This window comes from Eumetopias jubatus, unplaced genomic scaffold, assembly GCF_037043125.1.
Source record: "Eumetopias jubatus isolate StellerSeaLion01/CBP00866 unplaced genomic scaffold, mEumJub1_p1.0 scaffold_3, whole genome shotgun sequence".
Lineage (NCBI taxonomy): Eukaryota > Metazoa > Chordata > Mammalia > Carnivora > Otariidae > Eumetopias > Eumetopias jubatus.
This window is the reverse complement of record NW_028274809.1, coordinates 39675554-39699649: the sequence shown is the minus strand read 5'-3', so window position 1 is coordinate 39699649 and position 24096 is coordinate 39675554. Positions and strand designations below refer to the sequence as shown.

General features: G+C 38.9%; 1 protein-coding gene across 2 annotated transcripts in view; it reads right to left on the bottom strand.

Annotated features, from left to right (window-relative positions):
* DNAH7 (dynein axonemal heavy chain 7) overlaps window positions 1–24096 on the bottom strand; it is a 249121-nt gene that overhangs the window by 20760 nt on the left and 204265 nt on the right. For both annotated transcript variants that reach the window (XM_088022077.1, XM_028121645.2), the window contains exons 54-58: window positions 23547–23708; window positions 20778–20978; window positions 15924–16085; window positions 11053–11238; window positions 9401–9538 (exon numbers count right to left, since the gene is read on the bottom strand). In XM_088022077.1, the coding sequence (XP_087878203.1) occupies window positions 9401–9538; window positions 11053–11238; window positions 15924–16085; window positions 20778–20978; window positions 23547–23708 (849 nt within the window). The remainder of the gene's footprint in view (window positions 1–9400; window positions 9539–11052; window positions 11239–15923; window positions 16086–20777; window positions 20979–23546; window positions 23709–24096) is intronic.

Sequence of the window (24096 nt, the reverse complement as noted above, 5' to 3'; positions counted from 1 at the left end):
GAATAGATCACACCCTAGGTCACAAATCAGGTCTCAACCGGTACCAAAAGTTTGGGATTATTCCCTGCATATTTACAGACCACAGTGCTTTGAAACTAGAACTCAATCACAAGAGGAAAGTCGGAAAGAACTCAAATACATGGAGGCTAAAGAGGATCCTACTAAAGAATGAATGGGTCAACCAGGAAATTAAAGAATTTAAAAAAATTCATTGAAACCAACGAAAATGAAAACACAACTGTTCAAAATCTTTGGGATACAGCAAAGGCAATCCTGAGAGGAAAGTATATAGCAATACAAGCCTTTCTCAAGAAACAAGAAAGATCTCAAATACACAACCTAACCCTACACCTAAAGGAGCTAGAGAAAAAACAGCAAATAAAGCCTAAACCCAGCAGGAGAAGAGAAATAATAAAGATCAGAGCAGAAATCAATGAAATAGAAACCAAAAGAACAGTAGAACAGATCAACGAAACTAGGAGCTGGTTCTTTGAAAGAATTAACAAGATTGATAAACCCCTGGCCAGACTTATCAAAAAGAAAAGAGAAATGACCCAAATCAACAAAATCATGAATGAATGAGGAGAGATCACAACCAACACCAAAGACATACAAACAATTATAAGATCATATTATGAGCAACTCTATGCCAGCAAATTAGATAACCTAGAAGAAATGGGTGCATTCCTAGAGATGTATCAACTACCAAAATTGAACCAGGAAGAAATAGAAAACCTGAAAAGACCTATAACCACTAAGGAAATTGAAGCAGTCATCAAAAATCTCCCAACAAACAAAAGCCCAGGGCCAGATGGCTTCCCAGGGGAATTCTACCAAACATTTAAAGATGAATTAATACCTTTTCTCCTGAAACTGTTCCAAAAAGTAGAAATGGAAGGAAAACTTCCAAACTCATTTTATGAGGCCACCATTACCTTGATCCCAAAACCAGACAAATACCCCATCAAAAAGGAGAATTACAGACCAATATCCTTGATGAACATGGATGCAAAAATTCTCACCAAAATACTAGCCAATAGGATCCAACAGTACATTAAAAGGATTATTCACCATGACCAAGTGGGATTTATCCCTGGGCTGCAAGGTTGGTTCAACATCTGCAAATCAATCAATGTGATACAATATATTAACAAAAGAAAGAACAAGAATCATATGATACTCTCAATAGATGCAGAAAAAGCATTTGGCAAAGTACAGCACCCTTTCTTGATCAAAACTCTTCAGAGTATAGGGATGGAGGGTACATACCTCAATAACATAAAAGCCATCTATGAAAAACCTACAGCAAATATCATTCTCAATGGGGAAAAGCTGAGAGCTTTCCCCCTAAGGTCATGAACGCGGCAGGGATGTCCACTCTCACCACTGCTATTCAACATAGTATTAGAAGTCCTAGCCACAGCAATCAGACAACAAAAAGAAATCAAAGGCATACAAATTGGCAAAGAGGAAGTCAAACTCTCACTCTTTGCAGATGATATGATACTTTATGTGGAAAACTCAAAAGACTCCACCCCAAAACTGCTACAACTCATACAGGAATTCAGTCAAGTGGCAGGATATAAAATCAATGCACAGAAATCAGTGGCATTCCTATACACCAACAACAAGACAGAAGAGAGACAAATTAAGGAGTTGATCCCATTTACAATTGCACCCAAAACCATAAGATACCTAGGAATAAATCTAACCAAAGAGGCAAAGGATCTGTACTCAGAAAACTATAAAATACTCATGAAAAAAATTGAGGAAGACACAAAGAAATGGAAAAACGTTCCATGCTCATGGATTGGAAGAACCAACATTGTGAAGATGTCAATGCTACCTAGAGCAATCTACACATTCAGTGCAATCCCTATCAAAATACCATCCACTTTTTTCAAAGAAATGGAACAAATAATCCTAAAATTTGTATGGAACCAGAATAGACCCCGAATAGCCAGAGGAATGTTGAAAAAGAAAAGCAAAGCTGGCGGCATCACAATTCTGGACTTCCAGCTCTATTACAAAGCTGTCATCATCAAGACAGTATGGTACTGGCACAAAAACAGACACATCGATCAATGGAACAGAATAGACAGCCCAGAAATGGACCCTCAACTCTACGGTCAACTAATCTTTGACAAAGCAGGAAAGAATGTCCAGTGGAAAAAAGACAGTCTCTTCAACAAATGGTGTTGGCAAAATTGGACAGCCACATGCAGAAGAATGAAACTGGACCATATCCTTACACCACACACAAAAATGGACTCCAAATGGTTGAAAGACCTAAATGTGAGACAGGAATCCATCAAAATCCTAAAGGAGAACACCGGCAGCAACCTCTTTGACCTTAGCCACAGCAACTTCTTCCTAGAAACATCGCCAAAGGCAAGGGAAGCAAAGGCAAAAATGAACTATTGGGATTTCATCAAGATAAAAAGCTTTTGCATAGCAAAAGAAACAATCACAAAACCAAAAGACAACCGACAGAATGGGAGAAAATATTTGCAAATGACACATCAGATAAAGGGCTAGTATCCAAAATCTATAAAGAACTTATCAAACTCAACACCCAAAGAACAAATAATCCAATCAAGAAATGGGCAGAAGACATGAACAGACATTTTAACAAAGAAGACATCCAAATGGCCAACAGACACATGAAAAAGTGCTCAACATCGCTTGGCATCAGGGAAATCCAAATCAAAACCTCAATGAGATACCACCTCACACCAGTCAGAATGGCTAAAATTAACAAGTCAGGAAACGACAGATGTTGGCGGGGATGCGGAGAAAGGAGAACTCTCCTACACTGTTGGTGGGAATGTAAGTTGGTGCAACCCCTCTGAAAAACAGTATGGAGGTTCCTCAAACAGTTGAAAATAGAGCTACCATACAATCCAGCAATTGCACTACTGGGTATTTACCACAAAGATACAAATGTAGAGATCCGAAGGGGTATGTGCACCCCAATGTTTATAGCAGCAATGTCCACAATAGCCAAACTGTGGAAAGAGCCAAGATGTCCATCGACAGATGAATGGATAAAGAAGATGTGGAATATATATACAATGGAGTATTATGCAGCCATCAAAAGGAATGAGATCTTGCCATTTGCAACGATGTGGATGAAACTGGAGGGTGTTATGCTGAGTGAAATAAGTCAATCAGAGAAAGACATGTATCATATGACCTCACTGATATGAGGAATTCTTAATCTCAGGAAACAAACTGAGGGTTGCTGGAGTGGTGGGGGAGTGGGAGGGATGGGGTGGCTGGGTGATAGACATTGGGGAGGGTTTGTGCTATGGCAAGTGCTGTGAATTGTGCAAGACTGTTGAATCACAGATCTGTACCTCTGAAACAAATAATGTAATATATGTTAAGAAAAAAGGAAGAAGAAGAAGATAGTAGGAAGGGAAGAATGAAGGGGTGGAAATCAGAGGGGGAGACGAACCGTGAGAGACAATGGACTCTGAAAAACAAACTGAGGGTTCTGGAGGGGAGGGGGGTGGGGGGATGGGTTAGCCTGGTGATGGGTATTAAAGAGGGCACGTTCTGCGTGGAGTACTGGGTGTTATGCACAAACAATGAAACATGGAACACTACATCCAAAACTAATGATGTAATGTATGGTGATTAACATAACAATAAAAAAATTTTAAAAAGATCAAGAAATCACATACCAGGGATTTGCTCAAACAAATATAAGCAATGTATCTGAACAACACTTTAGAACAACAGTCATAAGAACACTGGCTGGACTTGAAAGAAGCATAGAAGACATCAGAGAAACCCTGGCTGCAGAGACAAAAGACCTAAAAACTAGTCAGGCTGAAATAAAAAAAATGCTATGACTGAGATGCAAAACTGACTGTATATAATCACAGTGAGGATGGAAGAAGCAGAGGAAGAAATAGGTGATACAGAAGGTGAAATTATGGAAAATAATGAAGCTGAAAAAAGGAAAAAAACCTATTAAATCATGAATATAGACTTAGGGGACTCAGCAATTACATAGGAGTCCCTGAAGAAAAAGAGCAGGAAAAGGGGGCAGAAGGTTTATTTGAACAAATTATGGCTGAGAACCTTCCTAATCTGGGGAAAGAAACAGGCGTTCAAGTCCAAGAGGCACAGAGAACTCCCCTCAAAATCAACAGAAACAGGTCAACAACCAGGACATATCATAGTGAAACTTGCAAAATACGAAGATAAAGAGAGACTTCTAAAAGTAGCTAGGGAAAAAATGTCCTTAACCTACAAGAGTAGACACCTAAGGTTAGCAGCAGACCTGGCCACAGTAACTTAGCAGGCCAGAAGAGGATGGTATGAAATACTCAACGTGCTAAGGGGAAAAATATGCAGTCAAGAATACTTTATCCAGCAAGGCTGTCATTCAGAATAGAAGGAAAGATAAAGAATTTCTCAAACAGGCAAAAACCAAAGGAGTTCATGAAGAGTAAACCAGGCCTGCAAGAAATATTAAAGGGGCCCCTCTGAGTGGGAAAGAGACCAAAAGCAACAAAGACTAGAAAGGAAACAGAGACAGTCTACAGGAACAGCAACTTTACAGGTAATACAATGGCATTAAATCATATCTATCAATAATTACTCTGAATGTAAATGGACTCAATGCTCCAATCAAAAGACATAGGGTATAAGAATGACTAAGAAAACAAGACCCATTATATGCTGCTTACAAGAGACTCATTTTAGACCCAAAGACACCTGCAGATGGAAAGTGAGGGTGTGGAGGACCATTTACCATGCTAATGGTCATCAGAAGAAAGCTGGAGTAGCCATACTTACATCAGACAAACTAAATTTTAAACCAAAGACTCTAAAAAGAGATGAGGAAGAGCACTATATCATAATAAAGGGGTCTATCGAACAAGAAAATCGAGCAATTGTAAATATTTATGTCCCCAACTTGGGATCACACAAATATCTAAATCAATAACAAACATAAAGAAACTCATTGATAGTACAGTAATAGTAGGGAACTTTACCACTCCCCTCACAGCAATGGACAGATCATCTAAGCAGAAGATCAACAAGGAAACAAGGGCTTTCAATGACACACTGGACCAGATGGACTTAGCAGATACAGTCAGAACATTTCATCCTAAAGCAGCAGAATACACATTCTTTTCAAATGCACAGAGAACATTCTCCAGAATAGATCACATACTGGGTCAAAAGTCAGGCCTCAACCAGTACAAAAAGACTGAGATCACACCATGCATATTTTCAGACCACAACATTATGAAATTTGAAGCCAACCACAAGAAAAAATTTGGAAAGACCATAAATACCTGGAGGTTAAAGAAGTATCTTACTAAACAATGAACGGGTCAGCTAGGAAATTAAAGAAGCAATAAAAAAAAAAATACATGGAAGCAAAGGAAAATGAAAACACAGTAGAAAAAACATCTGGGATGCAGCAAAGCAGTCCAGGAGGGAAGTATATAACAATACAGTCCTACTTCAAGAAGCAAGAAAAATCTCAAATACACAACCTAACCTTACACCTAAAGGAGCTAGAAAAAGAATAGCAAATAAAGCCTAAAACCAGCAGAATAATGGAAATAATAAAGATTAGAGCAGAAATAAATGGTATAGAAATTTTAAAAAGAATAGCAGAACAGACCAGCAAAACTAGGAGCTGGTTCTTTGAAAGAATTAACAAAATTGATAAACCCCTAGCCAGACTTATCAAAAAGAAAACAGAAAGGACCCAAATAATCACAAATGAGAAAGGAGAGATCACAACCAACACTGCAGAAATACAAACACTTATAAGAGAATATTATGAGCAATTATATGCCAACAAATTGGGCAATCTGGAAGAAATAGAAAAATTCCTAGAAAAATATAAACTACCAAAACTGAAGCAGAAAGAAATAGGAAATTTCAACAGACCAATAACCAGCAAAGAAATTGAATTAGTAATCAAATATCTCCCAAGAAACAAGAGTCCATGGTGGATGGCTTCCTAGGGGAATTCTATCAAACATTTAAAGAACAGTTAACAACTATTCTTCTCAAACTGTTCCAAAAAATAGAAATGGAGGGAACACCTCCAAACTTATTCTATGAGGCCAGAATTATCTTGATTCCAAAACCAGACAGGGACCACTAAATCCACTGAAAAAGAGAATTCGAGGGGCACCTGGGCGGTTCAGGTGGTTAAGCGTCTGACTTTTGATTTTGGCTCAAGTCATCATCTCGGGGTTGTGAAATCGAGCTGTGCGTTGGTCTCTGCACTCAGCATGGACTCTGCTTGAGAGTCTCTCCTTCTGTCCCTCCCATCCTATTTCCACTCTCTCTCAAATAAATCTTTTTTTTTTTTTTAAGGGAGAATTGCAAACCAATATCCCTGATGAACATGGATGCAAAAATTCTCAACAAGATACTAGCAAATTGAATCCAACTGCAGGCTAAAACAATTGTTCACCACAATCAAGTGGGATTTATTCCTGGGCGGCAGGGTTGTTCAGTATTCACAAATCAATCAACATGAATCACCACATCAATAAAAGAAAAGATAAGAACCATATAATCCTCTCAACAGATGCAGAAAAAGCATTTGACAAAATACGGCCTCCTTCTTTGAAAAAACCTTCAAGAAAGTAGGGATAGAAGGAACAAAGCTCAACATCATAAAGGCCATATACAAAAGACCCATAGTTAATTATCATCTTCAATGGGGAAAAACTGAAAGCATTTCCTCTAAGGTCAGGAACATGACAGAGATATCGACTTCCACCACTGTTGTTCAGCATAGTACTGGAAGTCTTAGCCTCAGAAATCAGGCAACAAAAAGAAAAAAAATCAGCAAGGAAGAAGCCAAACTTTCAGTATTTGCACATGACATCATACTCTATGTAGAAAACCCAAAAGACTGCACCAAAACTTCGCTAGAAGTGATACATGAATTCAGCAAAGTTGCAGGATATAAAATCAACATATAGAAATACGGTGCATTTCTATAATGAAGCAATAATGAAGCAGCAGAAAGAGAAGCCAAGGAATTGATCCCATTTACAATTGCACCAAAAACCATAAGATAGCTAGGAATAAACCTAACCAAAAAGGTAAAAGACTTGTACTCTGAAAACTATAGAAACTTATGAAAGAAATTGAAGGTGACACAAAGAAATGGAAAAACATTCCATGCTCATGGATTGGAAGAACAAATATTGTTAAATGTCTATACTACACAAAGCAATCTATACATTCAATGCAATCCCTATCAAAATGCCACCAGCATTTTTCACAGAGCTAGAACAATTCTAAAATTTGTATGTAACCAGAAAAGATCCTGAATAGTCAAAGTAATGTTGAAAAGAAAAGCAAACTGTCAGGCATCACAATTCCAGACTTCAAGCTCTATTACAAAGCTGTAATCATCAAGACAGTATGGTACTGGCACAAAAACAGACACATGGATCAGTGTAGCACAATAGGGAACCCAGAAATGGACCCACAGCTATATGGTCAACTAATCTTTGACAAAGCAGGAAAGAATATCCAATGGAAAAAACAATTTTTCAACAAATGGTGTTGGGGAAAAATGGACAATGACATGCGGAAGAAGGAAATTGGGCCACTTTGTTACACCATACACAAAAATAAATTAAAAATGGATGAAAGACCTAAATGTGAGACAGGAAACCATCAAAATCCTAAAAAACACAGGCAGCAACCTCTTTGACCTTGGCCTTAACAACTTCTCACTAGACATGTCACCTGAGGCAAGGGAAACAAAAACAAAAATGAACTATTGGGACTTCATCAAGATAAAAAGCTCCTGCACAGTGAAGGAAACAATAAACAAAACTAAAAGGCAGCCTATGGAATGGGAGAAAATATTTGCAAATCTTGACATATCTGATAAAGAGTAGGATCCAGAATCTATGAAGAACTTATCAAACTCAATACCCAAAACCCAAATAATCCAGTTAAGAAACAGGCAGAAGACATGAACAGACATTTTTCCAAAGAAGACATACAAATTGCTAACAGACACATGAAAAGATGTTCAACATCACTCATCATCAGGGAAATACAAATCAAAACCAGGATGAGATACTACCTCACACCTATCAAAATGGCTAAAATTAACAACAAAGGAAACAACAAATGTTGGCGAGGATGTGGAAAAAGGGGAACCCTCTTGCACTGTTGGTGGGAATGCAAGCTCGTGCATCCACTGTGGAAAACAGTATGGAGGTTCCTCAAAAAATTAAAAATAGAGCTACCCTATGACCCAGCAACTGCACTAAGAGGTATCTACCTAAAGTATAGAAAAGTACAGATTCAAAGGGGGAACATGCACCCTGATGTTTATAGAAGCATTATCAACAACAGCAAATTATGGAAAGAGTCCAAATATCTATTGAGTGATGAGTGGATAAAGAAGATGTTTATAAATATATACATATATATATGTGCACACGTGCACGCGCACACACACACACACATACACACACTGGAATATTACTCAACCATCAAAAAGAATGAAATCTTGAGGGTGCCTGGGTGGCTCAGATGGTTAAGCATCTGCCTTCGGCTCAGGTCATGATCACAGGGTCTTGGGATCGAGTCCCGCATCAGGCTCCCTGCTAGGAGGGGAGCCTGCTTCTCCCTCTGCCTCTGCCTCTCTCTCTCTCTGACTCTCATGAATAAATAAATAAAACTTTAAAAAAAAAAAAAAGAATGAAATCTTGCCATTTGCTACATTGTGGTTGGAGCTAGAGGGTATTATGCTAAGTGAAATAAGTCGGTCAGAGAAAGACAAATACCGTATGATTTCACTCATATGTGGAATCTATGAAACAATATGGATGAACTTAGGGGAAGGGAAGGAAAATAAGATAAAAACAGACAAGGAGGCAAACCATAAGAGACGCTTAACTATAGAGAACAAACTAAGGGTTGCTGGAGGCAATGGGGGGGGGGATGGGCTAGATGGGGGATGGGTATCAAGGAAGGCACTTGTGATGAGCACTGGGTGTTACATGTGAGTGATGAATCACTAAATTCTACTCCTAAAATCAATACTACACTATATGTTACCTAATCTGAATTGAAATAACTTGGAAGAAAAAAAAGATATAATGCACTTAGACATGGTTTCTGTAAGAAAGGCAAAATGGAACTCCTAACAGATGAATGATACTCAAAGATTCTTTCCAAATCAAAAGACTGATGAAAAAAAAAAAAAGCCAACCAAAACCATATGTTCATGTACTTAATGTTTAAATTCATATTTAAGGTATATGGGAATTTTTGTCTTTTCCTTAAAATGATTCTGTACTTGAACAGATGGCCCATGCTGCTTGGGCAGCATCCATTCCAGCCTCAGAAGCCAGTTCCTGCACCAAGCACATACCTGTGTGAGAAGAATGTTATCAAACAGCAGTTGAGTTTCCGACTGATCTTTAGTGATATCTGCATTGGCATTCATCCCAAAGATTTCTGGTGCAGGGTTCAGGGGCAGAGTCTTTGTGTATTCGATGTAGCTTTTGTGCTGCCAAGATGAATAATAAAGAGTCAGGAGGTTAGAAATCAATTATACTGTAGAACTTTCCCTCTGAGAAGTGATAATTTTCAATACTCAAGTTATTGAGTGGATGAGCCTGTGAAATTGGACACTGAATGCTTTCCTTTTCTTTCAACCTGGGCCAAAGTTAAAAAAAAAAAAAAAAAAGAAACATTTAGGAAGAAAAAATAAAATGTTCCATTCAATTGGAATGGATTTGAAAATGGAGAGAGGAATATGCCAGCCATCTCATTTAGCTGGCGAAATTTTTCTGCACCACATTCACTGATGATTGTTCTTCATTTATTGCAATTTTTTTCTCTTTACTCTGATTTTTCTGTTTGCTCGTGATAAATCCACGTAATTCAGAAAAGTAAACATCACCCAAATTTTTTATTACCCTGAGATAATCACCATTAACATTTATTTTTATACATATGCACATACATTTTGTACTTTCTTTACATGGACTTCTGTCAAAATTACAAACATTTCTTCATGCTTACACAATCATACCAACACTCATATACATATATGGTGAGTGGGGGTAGGGGATTGTTCACTGATGGTTTCTCGAAATGGGTCATGTTACATATACCCGACTTCATCTTGCTGTATTCTCACTTGACAGTTCATCACTGGAAATCCTGATACCCATGGCTCCACATGTTGACCTCCTCCACTCATTTAGTGACCTTGGCTGTGGGACTGATTTTCTCCTCATCCCCACTGACATCTGCTCTCAGCTAGCATTAATCTTAATGGATGATGCAGTTATGGTATGTGCCTCTGATGCACGTGGTCATAGTTTAACTTTCAATACATGCCCAATTGACTTTTAGGAATAAAATGAGAACCAATTCAATTGTCCTGGCAGTTTCTGGAAGTCTACTGTGTGATCATCTGAAGGCAGATGCCACATCTTCTACTAGGCAGGCCTGGAAAAAGTAGGCAGAGGGAAATGGACTCTTGGCAGGAGATGGTTCTATAACTCTCTCCCCCTTTCTACCCGTGTGGTCTTGGGCAAGTCATTCAACTTTAGTGAACCTGCTTTCTCGTTGCTAAAAAGGACAGAATAATGATACTCATGTTAATTTGAAGCTCTAGTGAGATAATGAACTGTACTGCTTTGTAAATAAGTAAGCATGATCTAGATATTAACTATGATTGTTAACATTATTTTGTAACACTTCTCATGTGTGTTTCCATTTTAATTGGGTACAATGACTTTCTACCAAAGGAATAAATTCATGACAACAGAATTTCAGCTCACTAAGGAAGCTCTTCCCAGGTGAGGGGCCTTTCTGATAGTCCTCACATTACAGCAAACAGCAAACCACTAACTACATCTATGCATGAGGCTGATTCTGTTCCAAGAAGGCTGAAAAAAGCACACACAATGGTTAACCAAAAACAAGCCCTCTGGGGGAAAAAAAAATCACCATTTTATCAGAGGAATTTCAGGTTTTACTGCTTTTCGTTTTCTTGAAGGGCATACTTACATCACCAGAAGGAGGAACAAAATAGATGCCGCTTGAGTCGAATTTATAGCTTGTGTTTTGGACTAATTCTGTGTTGAAGAATTTGTTCAGAATGCTGCGCAGCGTGCGCCGATCCCAGTCGTCGGTCACCCTGCCTCCGTAATTGCATTCACCTGTCATGTACCGCAGAGCTTCGTAAGGCAGCTCCTGGAATCCAGACTTCAAGTCACTCCTCCAGCTAAGAGTTATCAGTAGTACATCATGCAGAGCTGTGTTTCCTGTTTGCTCCTATTATTAAACTGCTTACAAAAATTTGCCTTAAGTACAATTTCCCCTTACATACGTTTCTGCTAATGGTCACAATTTCCCCCATAGTCTTTTTCTCCTTGTGTGATTTGTCATTTCCATTCAGTCAATGCAGAGAACAGAATTCATCTATTAACTTGGCACTCACTCACTATTCAACCCACACTGATGGACCACCTACCATGTGCTAGACACAGAATGAGACCAGAATCCCATCCTTGAAAACGTGGCATCGCTCACTGACATTCAAAACAAATCCAATGTAATTCAGAGATAATCAGTGTTAGTTCCTTGCATCACCTTTTTATATCCCTCTGTATGTTGACAAGTGGAATCATTATAGAGGCAATTTTGCATATAACTTTTCACCAAAGCTCATATTATACCTTTTACCATTTCATAAAATACTCTTTTAAAACATTTTAATAATTTAAGAAACAAAACAGATGAACATGGGGGAAGGGGGAAAAAACAGAGAGAGGAAAGCAAACCTATAAGAGACTCTTTAACTATAGAGAACAAACTGAAGGTTGATGGAGGGCAGTTGGCGGGGGATGGGCTAGTTGGGGGATGGGTATTAGGAGGGCACTTGTGATGAGCGTATGTAAGTGATGAATCACTATATTCTACTCCTGAAACCAATATTACACTATATGTTAACTAGAATTTAAAAATTTGAAAAGAAAAAAAATTTTAATAACTATCTTCCAATATTGAATAATTCAGTTACTCCTAATTTTCTGCTGTGTTAAATTGTTTCATTAAATATACATTTCTTAACATTTCTAATGATTTTTTAGTCTAGATTCCTGAAAAGGAAACTACTATGCCAAAAGTAAAGAGTTTATAAAAAGCAATTGATTAATGTCGCCAAGCTACTTTTCTTTCATTCTCTTTTTTTTTTGAAGTAGGCTCCATGCCCAGCATGGAGCCCAACGCAGGGCTTAAACTCACACTCTGAGATCAAGACCTGAGCTGAGATCGAGTCGGACACTTAACTGACAGACACCCAGGCAGCCCACCAAATTGTTTTTCTGAAAGGCTGTAGTAATTGTAGGAATCAGTTTTAAAATTTTTGCTAATTTGTTTGACCAAAGATAATTAATATTGTGTTAATTTGCATTCCTAGAATATCAGTGTAGTTCATAATTTTTTTCATGTTTAATAACATTTGTTCTGTGAACTAGCCTTCTACCCATTTTTTTCAATTAAAGTTTTAATGGCTTTATTTGTATAAGCTGTTTTATAAATTATCCTTTTTAATCAAATTTGTGGAAATATTTTTTCCTTTTAGTTTACTTTTTTATTATATTCTCTGGTATGAGGAATTTTTAAATGTTTATGAGTACAAAACTATTGATTGTTCATACTGCAATTTGTTTTATCATCAGCATAAATACTTACATATCCAAATAGAATTCTCTATTTCTCACTGCTCTCAACAAAACTGAGTGTTATCATTTAGGAGAAAAAATTGACAGTTAAACAATAACACTGTTAACTCCAGGTACATTTTTAAATTTTTAAAAAATATTTTTAAATTTTTTTTTATTTTTAGTAATCTCTATACACAACATGGGGCTTGAATTTACAACCCCCGATGCAAAGACGCATGCTCTACATGCTTAGCCAGCCAAGTGCACCTGTTTTTAATTTTTAAGTGTATTTTTTATTGAGATAAAATTGACATATAACATTAGTTTCAAGCATATAACAATGATTTGATATTTGTATATATTGTGAAATGATCACAATAAATCTATTTAACATGTCATTACATGTAATTACACATTTTTTCTTGTGATGAGAACTTTTAAGATCTATTCTTAGCCACTTTCAAATATGCAATATGGTATTAACTCTAGTCACCATACTGTCTGTTTACATACCTTAAGTTTATTTTTGATATTGACATTTTAAAAATGTTTATTCACCACTTGTATTTATTTTGTTAAATTACCTACTATGTTCTTCTATGTTTTCCTCATTTGTATGATTATCTTCTTTATTGTTATTAAAAACTCTTTCTACAGTTACTAAATCAGATTGTCAGATATATTTTGGCTATCTCCTCGGTTTTCAATTGTCTTTTATTTTTACAATGTTTGTTTATGGTAATAAAGCAATATTTTAAAATATAGCAATCTGTGACTTTAGAATTCTTTCAAGCCCTTCTTGCCATTCTCTGTGCAAAGTTAAGAGTGTATATCCCCCATCCCTGGGATCCCACGTTAAGGAATCTCTTCAACAGAAATAATCACACTAAGGAAGAGTAGGTGATAGTTGTTAAAGAGGGGAAATTTATTGAATTAGGGGCTGGGAACGATGAAACTGGTTATTTGTTAGAACTGGAATGGAAGGCAAGAATTTAGGAGAACTTGTGTCAGTGACCAAGACCTTGTGGAGAAACAAACAGAATCAGGATGAAATCCAGCATGTTTATGTTCTTCCAACGTCGGACGTGACTGGAGTTTGGTCAGACGCATGCACTGCCTGGACTTGCCTTGCTGACCTCATGAAAATGAAACAAAGCAAGAAAACTCATTTGCATAGTAAATAGGTAGTAAATGAGGTAGAACAAAGGTGAACCAGCTGGCCCCTGGGAGGGCTTCCAGATGTAGAGGAAAGAAAAGATGGAGAGGGGGAAGAGTTTGATTTATGGAAAAAGGGTTAAACCCGCCCACCTTTCCCAGAACTGATGGGTAAGATGTTTCTCTCAGCAGCTTGATCACAACCAGGACCAATCACACTGGGGAGTGCATTCTCCCAGGGGTCCGGGGAACACTGCTTGGGGTCGCAGAAATCGTGGCAGCTTGTTGCTGGGCCCTTTGTGATGAAGGTTGAGACACGGACGGAGAGAGAGTGTGTACGTGGAAGCAGAGCTCGAAGTCGGCAACTTGTATGCAAGGGTGTAAACAACAGCATTCATTTTAGCATTGCTTATTAGTAAAAAATAAAAAAGAAATAAAATCCTAACGGTCAACATAGGGGGAATGCTGTGTAAGCAGCCATGAAACAAAGATCTCTATCTACTTTGGAAGTTGTCCACAATATATGCAGAATGAAAAAAGCAAGCTGAAAATGTGAGAATATGATTATGTTTTTCAGAAAAAAACTTGTGTGTATATTGTGCTTATGTATGTATGACTTACATGCATATATGAAAACCTCTGGACAGATGTGTCCTAAGCTGTGAAATTGGTTGCTTTGGGGTGAAAGTAGGGTGAGAGGGAGGGATAGGCCTTAAACACACATGCACACATGCACACACACGCACACACACACCCCTACCAAAACAAGAAAAACAAAGCCATTGCCCATCTGCCAAGCAGATTATATCTATCTACTATTGTTTTCTTCTTTTACAGTTTAACTTTTCCTATTTCCTTTAATCCAACAGGAATTACACAGTATAAATAATCTAACTTGTTTTTTTCCTAATAGCAAACAATCATTCTATCATAATTTATTGACTACTTCTATTTCCTATTCATTTTATTTTTTCTCTTTATTTTTCTTTTGAATTCTAGTTAGTTAACATATAGTGTAATATTGGTTTTAGGAGTAGAATTTAGTGATTCATCACTTACATACAACACCCAGTGCTCATCCCAACAAGCGCCCTCCTTAGTACCCATCACCATTTAGCCCAACCCCCACCCACCTTCCCTCCCTCAACCCTGTTTGTTCTCTATCATTAAAAGTCTCTTATGATTTGCCTCCCTCTCTTTTTCCCCCCTTCCCCTATGTTCATCTGTTTTGTTTCTTAAATTCCACACATGAGTGAACTTTTTGGACGAAATTCTAACAAAATTAGGAGGGATTCACTTTCAAAAAGTTCCATACCCTTGCAGGACACTTGGATTGGTTTAATAAGCAGTTCTTCAAAGTTGCAAATATCTTAAAAATCCAACTGATAGACAAGTGGCAAAAAAAGAAAAAGATGTGTGTGTGTGTGTGTGTGTGTATCTCTGTGTGTGTGTGTGTGAGAGAGAGAGAGAGAGAGAGAGAGGGAGAGAGAGAGAGAGAGAAAGAGAAAGAAAGAGAGAATTGTAGGTGCTTAAATGTGGTTGATGTGACAACATTAGGCTGTTTGGCTTCTTCCCAGAATCCATACCTCAGGTGAACATCAGTGGTCTAAAGAGTTTGTTTTCTCCTGACCAATGGCTCAAATCCAAATTCTGGAATAAGAGCACAATGACATTTTCCTAAAAATAAAATCATGCTCTAGAACAGAAAGAAATCAGTCCGTATTTTTCATTTTGGAGCGTGGTTGATTTATGGTCTTCTCAAATCCTTTTCAAAATAAATACAATACGCTCCGTTCTCAGATTCCCACAGGTGTTTACATGTCAAAAATAAGTGATAAGATACAGGTTCCTAACAGACAAACCAATGTCCTAACTACCTATGATAGCAGTTATGATATCCTGTTATAACAAAGTATTACTTAATAAGCTGTTGGGAATTATTCTATTTATTTTATAACTGTAGAAATTAATCAGAAGTCCCTGCTCATGATACAAACACTCACAATGTGATAAAGAGCAAAATAGGGAATGTCCTTGCTGTGATTTTTATGATACCTCATACTGGTTCAGGAACATGTGGAGTTGCTGTACGCTGATTCTTAGGTCAGTCTCATTGAACTCATAAGGAATATTCCACCCCAGGGGTCCAAATTTCCGTCTCTCTTGCACCAAAGCATGAAAGAAGCAGAGACCATAAAGTAATTTCTTGAATTCCTCCTGTAATGAGAAGAAATGGCACCACGTCATTTCCCCCCTACCACTGCATTATACTTACCATTTTTTAAAATGAAAGTAACTCTTTTTGTTTATAGATATATCCATCCCAAAGTATGCCAAAACAGAATTCACTATTTCTACAGGATATTTAGGCAAAAATATGCCTGTTCGCCTACATGTTCAGTTGGCACACATAGCTGTGAACACGAGGTTTTTAGGGAGCATAGTAAGCTTGTCTATTTAGTGTTACCTTATAGGATTTTGGACGTTCCACCTGAAGCATAGTGAGGCAAGGAGAATGAATTCCAATGTGTGGTCCGAGACCACCATGGAGAAATTTCAAAGGAGACCATTCAAACCAATTAAGCAGCTCTGTAAAGAAGAACTTTTGGATTGAAACTTTGGGCAGCCTCAAGACTTTTCCAGTTATTCCTAGGGAATAAGTCTTATACTTACTTTGAATGCAAAAGCCAGCGTTGAATCAGAAATCAGAAAGTATGAGGCACCCTCCACAAGAATGCTATAAAATGGTCAAAATAGAGCTTGAGAGAGGATTTGTGAACATTTCCTTGGAAAGAACAGCAGCTGTGCTAGAAGCCCTCTTGCCCCAACCCCAAGGGAGAAAGGAGCACGGGGTCTATCTTCTCAGTCCAAGCTAGAGAGAAGGAAATTGATGGGGTCGATCAGAGAGTTGATGCCTGTTTCCTGCAGCTAGTGTAGACTGGAAAAGTACAAACCTTATGCTCGAAAGAGTAGAGCAGTGTAAGGCTGCAAGGTAGTGGACTGGGAGAGGGAAATCAGAGCCCCACTTCCAATGGTGGGCCAAGCCAGTGTGGATCCCAAGGAGCAGATGGGGAGCTGGATTAAGAATGTCAGCCAGGGGGAGCACCCAAGTGGTTCATTTTGGTTAAGTGTCTGACTCTTAATTTCTGTTCACGTCATGATCATCAGGGTTGTGAGATGGAGCCCTGTGTCGGGCTCCTTGTTGGACAGGGAACCTGCTTAAGATTCTCTCTCTCTCTCCCTCTCTCCTTTTCCTCTCTCTCTAAGAAAAAAAAAAAAAAGAAAGTTAGCCAGGGGTCATTTGAAACATTTCTTGGTCAAGAGCGCTCGTATCACCGGGTAAGGAAATCCCAACAGTAAGAGCCTGTATGAAGTGAATGATAAGAACCAACAGCTGAGGGGGGTCAGGAGCAGTCAGCTGAAGGAGAGACATGCCAAGGGTGATGGAGTTACGGTCAGAGGAGTCTGGAAGGGGAGCCCAGGGAGAACCCATGAAAGGACTCACAAGAGAAAAATTCAGCTTTAAACCCCCGCCAAGTCCAGAGAGCTCCAAGCAATAGCAGCCTGGGCCCAGAATGTCCGCTCCACCCTGCTTTGTGTCTGCACATACTGCAAATTGAGTGGTCAGGCTCAGTGGCCATTGTCTGCCAGGGGCGCCACAGAAAGAAGGATGCCAACTCTATCCTATTCCCCTAACAGCTTGAAGCCCACTGACCTATTTATATGGGTCCTAGGTGAGTTTTTGGAGAGTCAAAGCCTACATTTTTAAAAAATTTTTATTGTTATGTTAATCACCATACATTACATCATTAGTTTTTGATGTAGTGTTCCATGATGCATTGTTTGCGTGTAATACCCAGTGCTCCATGCAGTACGTGCCCTCTTTAATACCCATCACCAGGCTAACCCATCCCCCCACCCCGTCCCCTCTAGAACCCTCAGTTTGTTTCTCAGAGTCCATCGTCTCTCATGGTTCGTCTCCCCCTCTGATTTCCCCCCCTTCATTCTTCCCTCCTGCAAAGCCTACATTTTAAGGAAAAGTTAAGTATGTATTGATTAACACACTGCATTGCACTTTCTGATTTCTGAGTCAAGGTTGGCTTTGCAAGTTAAAATGACCATAGGTCATTTCATTATCTGACAGTAACCAGAAAAGCCATGATACTGCCCAGAGTTTTATCCAAGGGCAGGTGGAAGTGTCCCCTGTGGAATAAACTGAAAGGGGGAGTGGAGACAAGCACAAAGTAGCATCAATTTAACCAGAGAGGTGGGAAAAAGCAAAGTGATATGTGCTGTGTGGATTTGGGAACTATTTTATTTTATTTTATTTTATTTCATTTTATTTTTCAGTAGGCTCCACATCCAGCGTGGAGCTTGAACTCAGAACCCTGAGATGGAGACCTGAGCTGAAATCAAGAAAGGGACACTTAACCGACTGAGCCACCCAGGCACCCCTAGAACTATTTTAGATAGATTACAGAACCAAGCAAATTGGAAAATGTGCTGATGATGTGGGAGCCAGATGCTCAGTGTAGAAGTGACTTGCACATATGGAATGAGGGAAAGTAAGAAATAACCCTGGGTGGATGGACAGAAGTTGGATATACTGTTACAAACTCATCACCTCTGAAATAGGAGAATGGGTATATATGTGTGCATGTAGTTATGCACATATATATGTGTGTATATATATTTGTATGTATGTGTATATGTGTGAGAGTACATGCATATATTTCCAAGGTTTCTCCCCTGAAAGGACCAAGAACCAAAAACAAGGCAGTAGCACTGAGCTCATCTAGCACCCAGATCTAGGTCTCTAGAACCAGGATTCCACAGAAAAATGGCTGGTTCCAGGGTTGGATGACAGAGAAGTCTGCAGCATCTTATGCCAAAAAGGTAAGAAGGTTAAGTAATAACAACAACAACAATAATAATAATAAATGATGGGACCTAGTACAGAGGGGCCAGCTTGAAGGTGCTCCACTGAAACAATCCAGAACAATTTGAGCAAAAGACTTAAGGATGGTGATGAACTGTAAAGCACTGGGGGAAAAAAACAAGGAATTCATGAGTCCATACCAACAACACATAAATAAAGAGGGAGACTGGAGGGCTGTTGCAGAGAGCAGAGTGGCAGATGTCAAATATGGAGGAAGTACTCCAGTTAGAATTATCATAGGAAATAACTGCCTCAGGCAAGATACATCGACAACCACTAAAGCTGGGCCAGGAGTAAAGTTTGATGAGAAACAGAATATTGGCATGGCCTGAAAATGTCTCCCCAGAGACTGATGGTTAGTTGCAAGGCACAAAGCAGTTACTACCCACTGAAGAACTCAGACATCACTTTCTCTGGGTGATCAAAATTCCTATCAGCGGTGAGGGATAAATGGATATCATGTACCTCCCGATGTGATAGTCTGAGGACACAATTTCACTAATGTCATATTTTGGCTAAAAATGAGTAACTTGAATCTAATCATGAGGAAATATCAGACAAGCCCCAAATGAAATGTCCTATTAAACAAAACAAGAGGAGATGAATTCTTCAGAAAGGTCAGTATCCTCAAAGCCAAAGAAAGGGGAGGCAATGTTCCAGATTAAAGGAGGCAAAGAGACATGGCAACTCAATGTCATTCTAACCCTAGACCAACATTTAGTGAGCAGGGAAGGTGCTCTAAAAGAAATGATTGAATCAATGGACAAATTTGGAACACAGTAAATTAGAGAGCATGTCCTTGACAAATCCACTAAACTAATAATAGTACCAGGGTATTAACAGGAGGTGAATATGGGTAGAGGGCATAGGGCTGTTCTTCATACTAGTTTTATACTTGCCACTTTTCTGTAATTTTAAAATTATTTCCCAATACGAAGTTAAAACAAAAATGATGACATACTCTTTTGGCATTTGAGGAGATTGGGCTTTTGGTTTGGATTGTGTTTCATAAATGCCTAGACTTCCAATATGTGTGACTTCCACTGGAGAGACCTTTGGATCAAGAAGAAAGGGAGTAAAATTTTGCAAAAGGGCTTCTGTCCAGCCTATCACATGCAGACATGCCCTCACCACCTACCTGGGAGTAACCTGCTCTCTATGGGCCTAATCAATGCAAAAGCTACTCATACAGCAGGTCTTAGAAGCATAGGATAAAGTTTGACTTAGTTTTAAACATAGGTGCTTGCTTTCTTTTAGTACCTAAGACTTTTGTTTAGTCAAAGTACTTCTTTATTTTTAATGTTTCCTTTTGATGTGTACTTAAAACATATCCCGATATCAAAAGTGTGAGCTGTTTAATGGCAAAAACTTAACCAAGGTTCATAACCCCTCTTAAAAAGGAACTCTTCCATTTTTAATTATGGTCAAACTCTGTGAAACAATTTAGGTCACAGACATTCACACACAGAATTCTAATCATGAAAGCAGTGGGTGGTTTCCCTGCTTGCCTGGGGACGCTAAAAAAGACCCTTATGAGTCCCATCAATCAAGGAGTAAAATCATTTTGGCTCTCATTATAGTTATATGGAGGAAATATTTTTATGTTTTAATTTAAAGATATGGCTCCAAATAGCAAAAGGCTCAGTTAATATCCTGAAACAAGATTCTCCAACCTTGCAGATTTGTACTGGGAATGGCTTACAGCTGACTTTCTAAATAGAAAGCTACATTATTAATGACACCCCAGAAGATCTCAGCGGAGCAGAAATGAGGCTGGTGGTAAAATTAAAATAAAATATTAATACAATTGACTTCAGCACAGTCAATAATCAGTAATCAAAACCAACGGCACTGCGGGGCAGGAGGCCTATTTAATTTGTAGTTTTACTCAGCCACACACATCTGTGATCACCAGGGGCCACTTGAAATGCTTCCCAGGGCTGAGGTAACGAGACTTAGCCATTACTAACCGGCTTTTTGCAGCTGCCAAAGAACTCAGGGTCAGAGATCGGGTCCATGAGGTATGATCGAATGATATTAGCTCGTAAACCTTTCGGTGCTTCATTGGTCATTTTCACGCCATTCTGCAGGACAGACACGGGGAAGTTTGGTGATGGGTAACTTGTCAGCCAAAGGCGGAAATCTGGATGTGTGGATTCTGGGCTTAACTCCTGCAAAAAAGGAAATCATACGTGAATGGGTACATAAAATCCAAGGGAAATCTCCAGATCGTATGTGCATGGGATGGGTTGGAAGTGGGAGGAGGCACTGTTACAAAATAGAACCCACTGCTGCAATTTAAGGCACAAGTCTTAAAATCAGATTCTGTCCCTGAAACAACATTCTTCATTGAGAAGGCCCAGAGTGTTGCTGTGCTTCTCGAAAAATTTAAATCATAGGACTAGAAAGTTCACAAAGGTATTACATAATTTAGAGTTGGCCACAGTAGAGACTAAGACATTCCAAAAAAATCTCATATCTTAACTGATGTTGCTGAAATACTTATAGCTATAATTCTCTGCCCGAGAGCCAGATCAAGAATAATCCATTCTTCTTACTGTAGCCAGGTTGTGAGAATGAGCAACATAAGTCAATATTAAACCAAGCAGAGATGAAAAGAAGAAAAAGAGAGCGTTTTGAAAGGTGAAGCATTAAAACATATCACTATTAGCTACATTTTCTTAAGGGGATATTCAGGTCTGCAGTAGGGAGGATAACAGAACACTCACTTAGCACTGTCTTGAAGGCTGTATAGGTGAGGAATGATTATCACAGGCCCTTTCCCCTCTTCCTGGTCAGTCCCACTCCCTATTGCTACTTCCCCCAGTTGTTCATGTCAGTAGTATCTCATGTTTTTTTTTTTTTTTTTTAATTTCAATTCTTGGGTGCCTGAGTGGCTCAGATGGTTAATCGTCTGCCTTCGGCTCAGGTCGTGATCCCAGAGTCCTGGGATTGAGTCCCGCATCGGGCTCCCTGCTCTTTGGGAGCCTGCTTCTCCCTCTGCCTCTCTCTCTCTCTCTGTCTCTCATGAATAAATGAATAAAAATCTTTAAAAAAATAAATAAATAAATTTAAATTCTTTATCAGTAAAACAGTTTTTGAAGAAACACGTGGTGAAGAGACAAGGTCAGTTAGGAAGGATACAGAGGTGCCTACCTTCTCTTTTCTCTCCTATCAGCTGCCCTATGCCCAGTGACTGAAACAGCATGACTCATGGGAATTTCGGGCTAAGTGTGTCATCCATTAGGGACAGCTCTTCTCTCCTATATGACTCTCTGATGGGTATCTATGACACAGTTCAACAGGTCATGAGAAAGGCCTAGAGTTGGAGAAGCCATGAGGAAATAGGCACAAATATAAAACCTCTAATGTAACACCTGAAGGATGAGAAGATGTTTGTAAGGCAAATAATAGAATCATTTTTCAGACAGATATAACATTATGATGGCCTATATTCTTTTTTTTTTAAGATTTATTTATTTGTGAGAGAGGGAGAGAGAGCGAGCAGGGGGAGGGGCAGAGGAAGAGGGAGAGAGCATCTCAAGCAAACTCCCTGCTGAGCGTGGAGCACAACATGGGGCTCGATCTCAAGACCCTGAGATCATGACCTGAGCCAAAACCAAGAGTCAGACACTTAATCGACTGAGCCACCCAGGCGCCCCATGATGGCCTATATTCTTGAAAAAGTGTGCTGTATCAATGAAAGTGAAAGAAGCTCAAATGGCTAGAGCAAAGAAGTCCTAGAAGATGGTAGCAAAGGTCAACAGGAAGTGTGTTGTCAGCCATGATGAGGGTTTAAACTGTCTTGCATGCAAAGGAAAAGTTTTAAACAGAGAAGCAATATTCATTCACTAATTCAGGAAATAGTTATGGATTGTCTCTCTGGGCCAGCCATAATTCAAAGTGCTGGAGATAAAGCAGAGAATAAAAAACAGACAAAGTCACTGTTCTCATGGCACTTATATTCTAATGGGAGATGCAGACAAAATGGCGACAAGTGGCACAAAGGAAAATACAACCTGCTCCTTAAAGTTTCAATTGTACGTCTGGATAGTGCAAGTTATATCATTAGCTTGGTGAATTAGTAACAAAAGGGACTCTGAGTTAGGAAGGGTTTAGAGTCATGGGTAATTACATCAAATGTATTTTCTCTCTGTTGAAATCAAGTGCCAGGTCTTCTGTTTCCTCAGTTGAGCTACGTGGGGTTTTCTTGGGATTTCTGCCCACCAAAATGGGGAAGTGCCATAACCCACTGCAAGAACAGGCGGAGGAGTATTCCTTTGGTCTCAGACTAGTCTTCTGTGGCAGGCTCACTGTCTAAGTAGGTGAGAAGTGAGTTAAAGCAAAGTTAAATCCTGAAACCTTTTGGTTTAGAGTGGCTACATGAATTTTACCCTGAAAAGCCTCCTTTGTTGTCTTTGGTCCTCTGCTGTAAAAGGTGTATTGGTTTCTGTCTGCACTGTGGTTTACTCCCATCTTTGAGGCTGTTCTTGTGGATGAGAGAGATTTCCAATTCACTGCATAAGCCCTTGTCCCCGTTGAGAGGGACTGGGCAAGGGCTGACTGTGTGATTTCCTCTGGCCCCCCAGTCCCCCATGTGAACCCATCTCTCCTATAATCCAGCCAAGCCACTAGCCTGTAGCCCTCCAAACCAGAGGAGGGCATGGATTTGAATGGCACGTATATCAGTAATTTTGAAGGGGGAATACAATCTAATAAAAATAAACTTGATTTTTTACCTCGCAAACTTTCTCGAGGGTTGGCATCCAAGAGGTGGCAAGGTGACAGTTCTGAAGAACAACCCATGTTCCTTCCTTGATAGCTTTTTCTATCATCTTCATAGCTATGGGCCCTTGGCCTTGACCAAGAGATAAAGAGCTAAGTTTTGATCCCCCATACCCCTGTGTACAAAAATAGTAAAGATGTTATTTGACAAGGCATTTTTAAAGAAGAATCACTATTATTTTTACAGGAAATGTTAACATGAAGCATATTAAAATTTAATTACGCAGCATCCCTCAAAGGTCTAAACATATGTAGCCAACAAAATTCTTACTGATTAAGAATCTTATAAATACTCAGATCACAAGTCAGCTAGTTCATGTTGGAAGCAGTCATGGTAATAAATGGAAAATTCTGTAGGGTCTTTGATTGTTGAGATAGGGAGAAGAAAAAAATTAAGAACACTTTTAACATGAGGAAACATGAGATGAAAAGACCTGGCTTCAAGCAGCAACTCCTAAAATCCAGAGCCCAAAAGAAAACTATGGACAGATGAACTTGTCTTGT